General features: G+C 43.6%; 1 protein-coding gene across 3 annotated transcripts in view; it reads right to left on the reverse strand.

The window, feature by feature from the left end:
* Window positions 1–12,388, reverse strand: part of CC2D2A (coiled-coil and C2 domain containing 2A) — a 126,041-nt gene that overhangs the window by 82,419 nt on the left and 31,234 nt on the right. For all 3 annotated transcript variants that reach the window (XM_061145484.1, XM_061145480.1, XM_061145485.1), the window contains 4 exons: window positions 6,719–6,820; window positions 5,836–6,000; window positions 3,149–3,311; window positions 1,364–1,500 (listed from right to left, as the gene is read on the reverse strand). In XM_061145484.1, the coding sequence (XP_061001467.1) occupies window positions 1,364–1,500; window positions 3,149–3,311; window positions 5,836–6,000; window positions 6,719–6,820 (567 nt within the window). The remainder of the gene's footprint in view (window positions 1–1,363; window positions 1,501–3,148; window positions 3,312–5,835; window positions 6,001–6,718; window positions 6,821–12,388) is intronic.

A 12,388-nucleotide genomic window follows, 5' to 3' on the forward strand; every position in this document is an offset into this window, starting at 1 on the left:
GCTCAGCTGGTGAGGAATCTGTCTGCAATGCAGAAGACCAGGGTTTGATCCCCGGGTTGGGAAGATCCCCTGGATAAGGAAATGGCAACCCTCTACAGGATTCTTGCCTGGAGAATCTCATGGACAGAGGAGCCTGGTGGGCTACAGTCCATGGGGTCACAAGAGTCGGACATGACTTAAAGACTACACCACCAGCACCGTATAGCACAGGGAACTATACTCAGTATTCGGCAATGGCCTATATGGGAAAAGAATCTAAAAGAAAAAAAAAGAGTGGCTATATGTATATCCACCTGCCACTAACACAATTGTAAATCAACTGTATTCCGATAAAAAATTTAAAATATTGAGTCTTCACTAATGCTCCCCAGAATTAAGATATAGTTTTCAGCGCCCTCCTGATTAAAAAAAAAAGTTTAAGAAAAAGCTAAAGGAGTGCTTGGGCTTCCCTTGTGGCTCAGCTGGTAAAGAATCCGCCTGCAATGCGGGAGACCTGTGTTTGATCTGTGGACTGGGAAGATCCCCTGCAGAAGGGAAAGGCTACTCACTCGAGTATTCCGGCCTGGAGAATTCCATGGACTACAGTCCATGGGGGTCACAGAGAGTTGGACACAACTGAGCGACTTTCACTTTCACAGGAGCGCTTAAGAAAAACATTTTCTATTAAACAATTTTTAAAAATTAATTTTTATTTTTAAGTTTTTTGGCTGCACTGGTATCTCTGTTGCTATGCAGGGGCTCCCGCTAGCTGGGGTGAGCAGGGGCTACTCTCTAGCTGCAGTGCTGGGCCTTCCCTTCTAGTTGCAGTAGCGTCTCTTTTGCAGAGCACGGGGTCCGGGCGCGCGGACTTCAGCAGCTGTGGCTCCCAGGCTCTAGAGCAGGGGCTCAGTAGTTGCGGTGTGCTGGCTTAGTTGCCCCGTGGCCTGTGGGGTCTTCTTGGACCAGGGATTGAATCCGTGTCCCTGCATTGGCAGGCGGATTCTTAATCACTGGACCACCAGGGAAATTGTATTCGTGAAAATTTCAAGACAGACGACCATGGAGAAAAACAATTGAGAACATTCTATCTTGGGACAATTAAAAATTTCTGTGAATTGGGAAATGGTTTGCCAATATCTGATTTAGTAGGAAGAGCCTGAATCCAGCTTGGGAAACATGGGATTGAGCGGAGAGGGGTGATGTTTGAGGGTCACTAAAGGTATGGAGGACAAATTAAAATAACAACAGAACAGCGACAGAATGAACCAGTCTGCAGACACCCTCAGAAGGAAATGAGCCCCACACCCCAGTGATGGCCCCTCAGATTAAAGACCCTCTGTGAATCCTTCCTTGTCTACACTTGGGAACAGGGCTGAGAGCTCACCGGTTCCTGGGTCAGCAGCCTGTTCTCCATGATGTTCTGGTTGGTTCGCGGCACCTCCGGTCTTGCCCCGATGTAAAGGCCTTCGTCTTCCAGGTACCTGGGCTGCACATTCTCAGGAAGTTTTTTATACGTAGGCACTAGACAGTTCATACATAAACACGAGCCACATCAATGCCAACCTAAACATTTCAAGCTGCAGTTTGGTGAATTAAAGACACCACCAGAGATTTTACTTTGGTTCTTGGAAAGTGCAAATGCCCCAAACCGATGTCTAGAAGCAGGACCAAGGGGAAGGTGAACGTGTTTCCCTGCAGCACTGTGTTGGAGAATCATGAAATAATTCGACACCTAACTGGCCCGCGTGGCTTCACACACCGAGAGGAGTGTGGTACCCAGATCAGAGGGGAGGCTGCGGGCCTCATCAGTGGAGTGAATCTGGGCCAGCCTCTTCTCTGAACTCTGTTCATAAGGGATGAACATATCTATCTTTTTGGGCTCCTGGGAGAATTAAATGGGGTGAAGGATGAGGAAGTGCTCTGTAAATTACAAAGTTTGCTGGCGTCCACGTGACTTCATTTACTTCCTCACACTTTGATCTGTTCATAGAACAGATCTTTGCTGACGGTCTGCGGGGTCCATGGGAGCGACAGGCAGCAACAGCCCGCCAAGGACTGTTGGAGGATAATTGATTTATAATATTGTGTTGGCTTTTGCCACACATCAACATGAATCAGTTATAGGTATACATATGTCCCCCCTTTCCTGAACCCCCCTCCCACCCCTCACCCCATCGAACGCGTCTAGGTTGTGACATAGCACCAGATTTGAGCTCCTTGTGTCATATAGCAAATTCCCACTGGCTATCTATTTTACCAACCTAGAGAGCATATTAAAAAGCAGAGACATTACTTTGCCAAGAGAGGTCTGTCTTAGTCAAAGCTATGGTTTTTCCAGTAGTCATGTATGGATGTGAGAGTCAGACTATAAAGAAAGCTGAGTGCCAAAGAACAGATGCTTTTGAACTGTGGTGTTGGAGAAGACTCTTGAGAGTCCCTAGTACTGCAAGGAGATTCAACCAATCCAACCAATTTCCTAAAGGAAATCAGTCCTGAATATTCATTTAAGGACTGACGCTGAAGCTGAAACTCCAATATGTTGGCCACCTGATGTGAAGAACTGACCCTTTGAAAAAGACCCTGATGCTGGGAAAGACTGAAAGCAGGAGAAGGGGACGACAGAGGATGAGATGGTTGGACGGCATCACCAATGCAATGGACATGAATTTGAGTAAGCTCCGGGAGTTGGGGACGGACAGGGAAGCCTGCCGTGCTGCAGTCCATGGGGTCGCAGAGTCAGACATGACTGAGCAACTCAACTGAACTGAACTGACCTATTTTACACGTGGTAATGAGTATGTTTCCATGCTACTCTCTCAAATTGATGCAGACATAGGGAACAGACTTGTGGACACAGTGGGGGAAGGAATGAGTACAATGATTTGAACCTGTTTCTTGATTATTAAGTCAGATTAGAAATTGGGTTCGGTTGTGGAAATTGGGCATTTTTATACACCTGGAGAAGGAAATGTCTACCCACTCCAGTATTCTTGCCTAGAAAATCCCACAGACAGAGAGGAGCCAGGTGGGTTATCGTCCATGGGGTCGCAAAGAGTCAGACATGACTGAGTGACTAACATTTTCACTTTAACTTTACACACCAGCTCTATTTCGTCTAAAGGAAAATGAGGATGCTGAAGCTGGGCAGGAAGACCAAGAGAAAAAGTACCTGTCCGTCTGCTGGGTATGAATAGGAGCTCTTTCTCCTTCTGCAGCCGAACGTGGACACTTTCATAATCGGCAGGTCTGATTGCCACAAAGTCTTCAGCCGCATGATCTAAGCCCAGGAGAAGATCCTCAGCATCTTTGCCATCCAACCACTCTTCCTCATCCTGCGTCACATTAAAGAACATCAAGGAACAATCCCGAAAAGATACTTAGTGACGGTGAATGCATTAGTTGCTCAGTCGGCTCTGACTCTTTGTGACCCTATGGACTATAGCCCACCAGACTCCTCTGTCCATGGAATTCTCCAGGCAAGAATATTGGAGCGGGATGCCATGCTCTCCTCCAGGGCATCTTCCCAACCCAGGGTTCGAATCCAGGTCTCTCACATTGCAGCCAGATTTTTTACCATCTGAGCCACCAGGGAAGCAAGCTCTGGGAGTTGGTGAAGGACAGGGAGGCCTGGTGTGCTGCAGTCCATGGAGTTGCAAAGAGTTGGACAGGACTGAGCGACTGAACTGACTGAGCCACCAGGGAAGTCCCAAAGACAATTAATGTATTTGGAAAAACAGTCCATGATATTAAATGCACCAAACAACATATCCTAAGATCAAGTTACCTTTTCCTTTTATCTTTTCTGAAAGAAAGCATAAAATGACATTGACTTTCCTATTTAATATGCTTTTTTTTTTTCACTATTTCACATACTTGGAAAATGCCAAAATCAGAAGGGTCAGAAGAGATGTGCTAAGCAAAGCAAGTGAAATCTCAATGCGGGTGTCCTCCTTTTAGAGTGTCTATTCTTCGACAATGACTTAGAGAACTTGGGTTCATGAGTTATGCGTATTTTAACCTTCCACCTGGCACTAACCTCGTGGGAAAGGCACCAAGTGTGGGGTCCATACCCTGCTCAGATTGCCTGGGCTTGACTCCCAGCTTCACCTTGTACTGAGCTGAAGGCAGAGAATGTCACAAACTTCAAAAGGTGAAAAGAGAAAATATCCTGTGGTATCAGTGTGTGATCTTTTTTGTTCCTGCCTTTGTTCCAGTACTACTTTGAGCAAAGACAGGCTGAGAAAACTTCAGAGAAGATCGCAGAGGAAGCCAGGACCTGTAGTTGGTCCACCAGAAAGACTGCATCCACCGTGAGTGTGAAAATATTCACACAAGGTTTGTCTTTTTATAACTGGCTTATTTCACTTAGCATAATGTCTTTATGATTCATCCCTGTTTAGCATATGTTAGAATTTCCTTCCTTGATGCTGAATAATATTCTCTTGTATATACCACATTTTATTCATCCATTCTTCTCTTGATGGGCAGTTAGATTGCTTTCACTTTTGGCTACTGCAAACAATGCTTCTATCAACAGGAGTGTACAGTGATCTGAGTGCCTGCTTTCAATTCTTTGGGGTATATACCCAGGATTGGGGTTGCTGGATCACATGTTAATTCTATGTTTAAATTTTTGAAGAACCACTAGACTTTTTCACAGCAGCTACACCACCTTGCATCACCACAAGCAATGCACCAGTTTCTCTGCACCCTTGCCAACACTTGTCTGCCCTCCCTTCCTTCTTTCCTTTCTATCTATATCTCCTATCTATTTTTAATAGTCATTCTGATATGTGTAAGGCGGTATCTCATTGTGATTTTGATTTGCATTTCCCTAATGATTAGTGCTGCTCAGCATCTTTTAATGTACTTATTGGCCATTTGTATATCTTCCTTGGAGAAATGGCTATTCAAGTCTGCCCATTTTTCATGGTGTGTTTTCTGTGGTCTCACATATCCCACCCACAATTACAGAGTCTGAGTTGTAGCTTGGGTGTGGTATGGGGCACAAAAACTGTTCACCTGTAAGGCTGAGCGGAGAGAGTACTAGCTTCCATTTGCCTTGGAGAGGCAGACATTTTCGTACATGAAATGAATCCTAATCCTTGTGTGGAGTCTAGCAAGAAAAAACTTCAAACTGTATTGCTCCAATCTTTTTCTTTTTTCCGTCAAGGGAAAGGTGAACATACTTAATCAAGGCCCCCACTCCCCAAATTATGAGGAGAAATCCAGGGCTACAGAAAGTCATGTGAATGTAGTATCCACAACGCTTTCAGTTAGGACGTGTGTTTGATATTGTCCCAGAGATCTCTGAAACTATCCTCAGTTCTCTTCATTCTTTTTACTTTATTCTGCTCTTCAGAAATTATTTCCACCATTTTATCTTCCAGCTCACTGATTCGTTCTTCTGCTTCAGATATTCTGCTATTGATTCCTTCTAGAGTATTTTGCCTGGAGAATCCCAGGGACGGCGGAGCCTGGTGGTCTGCCATCTATGGGGTCGCAAAGAGTCAGACACGACTGAAGCGACTTAGCAGCAGCAGCAGCGGCAGAGTATTTTTAATTTCAGTAATAGTGCTGTTTATCTCTGAATGTCTATTCTTTAATTCTTCTAGGTCTTTGTTAATCACTTCATGCATTTTCTCCATTTTCTTTAGCACTATCACAAGCATCATCACCACCACCATCATCATCATCTCACCATCACCATCATCACCATCACCACCATCACCACCATCATCATCTCACCGTCACCATCAGCCTCATCACCACCATCACCGCCAACACGATCACCATCACGGTTAACATCTTCCCTCTCCGCGTCACTGTTTTTACACTAAATACTGTTTTGCTTACTCCTTCCTGCACAGGCGGCTCTTCCTCCTCTCCTTCCTTTTCCTCTTGGTTAGCTCCATGTCTATGTTTGGCTTTTGGTTTCTCCTCTGACTCCTCTGGTTCGGGATCAAAGTTGAAAGTAAAGAAGTTATACGCTTCCTCAGCAGAAGGGAAGCCAGGTGGAACCTACAGAGAGGAAGCAAGCAGTAGAATTTCAGATTATCTGGGCTGAGATAAGCTCTGTGCAGTTCACTGACAGCTGGCTGGATGCTAAGAGCATTCCAGGCTTCCTAAACACATTACCTGTTGATGGTAATGAACTTTAACAGATACGACAGGCCTCCTTAGTTAAGTAACTTTAATGAGTTACTTTTTAAAAAATATAAATCAGCAATTATTTACCTTCCTACAAACACAAAAATGTATTATTTACAGCAGATAAAAGCTTTAGAAAAGATGATTAAAATGCCAAAAAGTGATTTATAGGCCAGTGCTGAGATACTTTCAATTATGAGCAATACAGAGTTTGTTAAACTTTGAAAAAATACCATTGCTGGTTTGTTTTAATTCTTGAATTAGTATCTCCCTTTTTCCCATAATAAAAGCTGGTAACAACTTCACAGCTGAACAAATCAGTTTATCAAGAACATTTCCTGCCCTTCCAGGCATTTTTCTTTCCCCACAATAGGCAGCTTTCTAAGCTCTCCATAAGAGTCTAGGATTTGAAAGTAGGAATCATTCCTCATATTTTTTTCTTGCATATTTCATGCAGTAGGAGTCAGCTTATGTGTATAGTTATCTCTCATTGAACATTTTCAAAACACAGAAACAAATCAATAAAATACATGATTTAAAGCCTGCATAATTTAAAGCTAGCATGATTTTAAAAGACAGGATTTCTCACCGGGGGTTTAGACTTGATTTTTCGTACAGAATCGTGGAACTTTACTCTTGAATAACCTTGGGAGTCATTTTCTTCTTGAGTCCTTTGTACCTCTCTATCCAGCTATACAAGTGGAAAAAAATAACAGATACATCGTTTAAATCAAGAAACTGAGGATGTTTAAAAAAAAAAAGGGTTAACCCTCAAAAGGCTTATCTTCTTACCATTGATGCATCTCACCATTTCTAGGGAATGAAATGTTTACAAATATATTTGAATGGTAAAGTGGCTGATTGTTTTCTTCCTCAGCTCTGTCTCTCTCATGACTAGATGAATACAAAATTTTACAATCAATAAACCCCCAAATGGAAATGCTATTTCACCCTAAAGATCAATAAATTATCCAGCTCACAGAGGATCATCTCCAAACAGTCTATGATGAAGAGTGTCAACCACATCTGATTGTCATTAAGTCCAAGTGGATGAGGGTTGCCCCAGGCCCTGCCCTTTCAGTTTTGTGTGAATCTCAGAATGGCTGAGTGGGCCCCCTCAGGCATTTATCCAGAGACATTCTGTGATGAAAGCTAGAAATATTTGGAGCAGCAAGCTAAAGGCACTATGAAATTCCACGTAAGTGCAGCTGAATGTCCAGCAATGGGAAGAAGAAAAATGAGGGCATCAGTTGGGTGCAATCTATCATGATATCAAGAGAATACATACAATTCCGATTTATGTAAGATTCAATGCTTTTCCTCCATTTTCTCATTTTGCAGTAGTAGGTTAAATAGATAACTGTGTGTGTGTATTAAGTTGCTTCAGTTGTGTCCGACTCTCTGCAACCCTTGGACTGTAGCCCACCAGGCTCCTCTGTCTATGGGGTTCTCCAGGCAAAAATACTGGACTGAGTTGCTATGCCCTCCTCCAGGGGATCTTCCCAACCCAGGGATCGAACCCAGGTCTTGAGTTGCAGATGGATTCTTTACCGTCTGAGCCGCCAGGGAAGCCCAAGCATCCTGGAGTGGGTAGCCTATTCCTTCTCCAGGGCATTGTCTTGACCCAGGAATCAAAGTGGGGTCTCCTGCATTGCAGGCAGATTCTTTACCAGCTGAGCTACCAGGGAAGCCCAAATAGTTAACTACTAGCATTCAATTATACAAAAGTTGAAGCAGTGCTAATGAATAAATTTCACAGTGCAATGCAGGGTTAATATTTGTCTTGGTAAATTCCAGAATTTTAAGTGGCTGTTTTGAAGACAAGGAAAGAAGCAGATGAGTATTATGTAATGTAAGGATAAACATTAAAAATTGGTGGTGGTGGTTTAGTCACTAAGTTGTGTCCAACTCTTTAGTGACTGCATGGACCGTAGCCCACAAGACTCCTCTGTCCATGGGATTTCCCAGGCAAGAATACTGGAGTGCGTTGCCATTTCCTTCTCCAGGGGAATCTTCTCGACTCAGGGATCGAACCCATATTTCCTGCTTGCAGGCGGATCCTTTACTACTGAGCCGCCAGGGAAGGTCAGGAAGGCTTTCTAAGGGTCTGCTAAGTTCAGTCTTTCTCATAAAACAAGGCTACACCTTGCTCGCCCGCTGTTAAAGATGCCATTCTGCTCCTGTCGGCCTCAGAGTCCCCTACCTCCCAGAGCCCAAGACAGACTGATTTATGTTTGAAAACACAAATAAGCCAAGGAGTCAGCCGATCAGAGAGACGAGAGGCTTAGCTCCGTGTAGGCAAGCCTTCCCTGGTGGCTCAGAGGTTAAAGCATCTGCCTGCAGTGCAGGAGACCTGGGTTCAATCCCTGGGTCGGGAAGATTCCCCTGGAGAAGGAAATGGCAACCCACTCCAGTATTCTTGCCTGGAGAATCCCATGGTTGGGGGAGCCTGGGGGGCTACAGTCCATGGGATTGCAAAGAGTCGGACACAATTGAGCGACTTCACTTTCACTTTCAAAGACTGATAATAAAACAGAAGATGACTAGGCAGAAAGTCTAACATTAGCAGTTTAAAAAATAAAATAAGTAGGTAAAATTCCACTTGGCAAACATGTGTAGGTGGAGATCAGTATTTTATTCTTTCTGTTTCTTTCCATCTCTTTCTGTATTTGCTTGACAGAAAGGACAGTAGGTTTGGACAATAATTTCTTTGGTATCTTTTAAAATTATAAGATTGACAGTTTTACTATGATATGTATGGACTTGATCAAAGTGGTGGTAATTTAATTTTTATCAAAATCTCAACATATTTAAAAGTAAATTATATTAGCATAAGCAAAGCCATTAAATATATTTCAAATGATTGTCTGCAGAATTAAATTTTAAAGAACTATCATCTATAATATCTTCATAAAAGCTTAAAGTAATAATATTCAATTTCAAGTGAATGCCTATGATGACGTGTGCTTGTGTCCAGCTAGGAATTCTTTCTCATCCTTGAATTTGTTGTAACCTCCAAGAAGGCTCTATGATCCTTTTCTAGCTTGAGCTAGACAATCTCAAGTCTCATTACTTTTACCAAAGCATAATCACAAAATATAATAGCTCCAGCCCTGACCTCTCTTCTAACTACTAGTCAGTATTTTTAATTCCCTAAAGACATCCTAATCTGGAAAGTCTTTCAGATAGCTCTGACTTTTCATATGCTCTCAGTATCAGGCATGATACTAATCAGGATATGTGACTTGCAAATAAGTTCTCCCATTCTGTGTGTTTGTTGTCGTTTCCCTTTCTTCTTGGTTTCCTTTGAAATGGAAACGTGTTTAATTCTGATGAAGTCCAGTGTATTGATTTATACTTTTGCCATTTGTGTTTTTGAGTCACTGATAAGAAAACAATGCCTTAGGCAAGAAACTATTGCCTAAGCCAAGACACTTCATAGTTTACATAACCTGACTCCAAGGGAAGTGCCCTTTCGAAGGCTTCCTCAAGGCACCCACTGTGGATCTTAACCACCCTGCACTCCCACTGTCTGATCACCTGTCTGTCATCCCCACTGGGGGTCCTTGAGAGTGGGCCGTGACTGTCACGGCTGTGTGTTCAGAGCCCGTTGGACACCCAGCAGGAAGGAGCCTCCTAGAGATGCTGGCAACAGGTAGAGTGTGTCCAGGGGTCAGAACCTGGGGCACTTGGGACGATGAACTAGGTCCACAGAACAGAGACATTTTGGTCAAACCTAGTGCAGACCAAGGAGTCAAATGTTCTGTGTTATTCCCACCTCTTTGTTGATATGTTCTTAGAGATGAGTATTTGGCTCTGTTCTTTTATCACAAATCTGCTGAGGATAAAGCGAAATGGAAACAAGAGTTTAGCATAGGTTTGTGCTGATGGATTTAGATTCCTGACCCAAGTATTCCCAAGTGGCTTCTTCTTTTTGCTCTGACCCTACAGCCTCTGACACTAGCTACTAACTATGGAGGGAGGGCTTCCCATGAACCAGGCACTGTGTGAAACCCTGTGACGTGTATGCACTCCTTTAATCCTCAAAACAATACCAAGGAGCAGGTTCTGGGTTGTATCCCTATTTTAAAGAGGCGAGGGGACTTCCCTGGTGGTCCAATGGTTATGAATCTGCTTTGCAACGCAGAGGACGCAGGTTCGATCCTTGGTCAGGGAATGAAGATCCCACTTGCTGTGGAGCAACTCAGCCTGCACGTTACTACTAGAGAGTCCATGTGCTGCAACAAAAGATCCTCCATGCTTCAAATAAGACCCAACGCAGCAAAAAAAAAAAAAAAAAAAAAGAGGTGGGAAGTGGGGAAGGGGGTTATATTTACCACTCAGAGAATGAACAAGTTATGCACCCAAGGTCATGCAGCTAGTGAGTGAGATTGCCGGAAGTTAGTGCTGGGCAGCTGAGGTCGAGCACCTGCATTTTCATGTGCTCTCTGCCCCGCAGGACCAACATCGGCTGCTTTTTATATTCTTCTTCTGGGCCAAGCTATGTACATGAATAAGTGTGCTTGTGAGTGATACGTTCCATTGGAAACCTGAGATCAGGTCTGAGGGCAAGGCAGGTGGTGTTTGCCTCACTGTCAGAGAATGGCTCTTAGGGGATATGCACTCGGTTAGACAAAAGGTCAAGTTCCTGCTCACAAAGAGAAATAAACACCTCTGTGAGCCAAGGGAGTATATTTTCACTTCTAAAACTTCCAACTTGATTTGGATATCGCATTCATGGCCTATTGGACAAGGGTGAACTACCATGATTGTGTGAAAGGATTATCCATCAAGAAGGTGCAGACAACCCAGGCATGGGAGACCACACCCTCCTATCGCTTACTCACACACCCACCAAAACAACCAAAGTGTTTGTGTCATAATGATGGGATTTTAGGGACTTTCTCCTTTAAAATAATATTTTTTTGATGTGAACTATTTTAAAGTCTTTATTGAATTTACTGAATTTATTACAATATTCTTCTGTTTTTATGTTTTGGGTTTTTTGGACCAAGAGGCATGTGGGATCCTAGCTCCCCAACCAGGGGTCAAACCCTCACCCTCTGCATTGGAAGATGAAGTTTCAACCACTGGCTCACCAAGAAAGTCTTGGTACTTTTTCTTTATTTTCCAATACTTTAGAACTATGGCTCTTACAATTATGGCTCTCATGGAAGAAAATAAATTGGAAATAAAGAAAAAGAAATGTGTCCCCTGTAGAATGGAGTAGCCAGTTGTCATGAAGCCATTTTAGGGGGGCGACTGAGTGTTCTGAAAACCCATGAGCAAGACTGCAACCTTCCCTGTAATCACGCAATCTCTGGCTTGTTGGGGATGAATATAGGTAAATGAAAATCTGTAACATCTCATCATAGAAAAAGAAAAGGCATCATCTAAGAAATCTGTGACTGTGCTCCAGAAATATCCCTAATGCTTAGACTTTAAAAACAACCAAAACCATCATCATTAACACACCACTAGATTAAACTTGCAAACACTTCACTGAACCATGTGCCCTGTTGTTCTTTCTGCTCCTTCTTCCACCCTAGATGTGTTGGTCCTTCAGCCACATCGCTGATACAGCTTTCTGACTTTAACCGGCTTCCTCTTTGCCTCGTTGGGCTTTATTGTCAGCTTTTCTCCAAGTGTAGGACCATCGTCATTCACACCCTCAAAACTTCAAAACTCACCACAGTAGAAATGCTTCCTAAATCTGTGTCTCCAGGCCGGGTCCCTTCCTCTCTGTGTATCTTTAGAGGAACACAGAGATGCCTCACCAGCATCTCAGATTCACACAGGTCACCCCGGTGCATTCAAACCACCACCCGCTCCTATTCTCCATTGCTTTCCATGGCTTAGAAAAAACCATCGGGGCACCTTGGTGTAATGCTCAAAGTCCCCGCAATTGGATTCTATTCTTATCTCTTTCTCTGTTTCCCAGCAAGATCCATGGACCCAGCAACGCTGACCCATGAGACACACGGGGAATGAGACAGAGCTGGAATCCAATACTGACTGGTCCACATACATGCTCTGTGACCTGGGGATGGCTTGGCAGGCCCTCTGAACCTCGTATGGCAAATGTGAGGGAAAATCATGGTACCCACCTCATAGAGGTGTTGGGATAAGGGCCTCTGATAACATGGGGAAAAGACTTGGCAAAATGCCTAGCACCCAGTAGCACCTATAAATAGCAGCTATTATTATTAATGAGTGTTTAACGGCCCCTCTGTGCATAGCTCTGTTCTAGAACTTTTGC

Source organism: Dama dama, chromosome 6 (genome assembly GCF_033118175.1).
Source record: "Dama dama isolate Ldn47 chromosome 6, ASM3311817v1, whole genome shotgun sequence".
NCBI classification, from domain to species: Eukaryota; Metazoa; Chordata; class Mammalia; order Artiodactyla; family Cervidae; genus Dama; species Dama dama.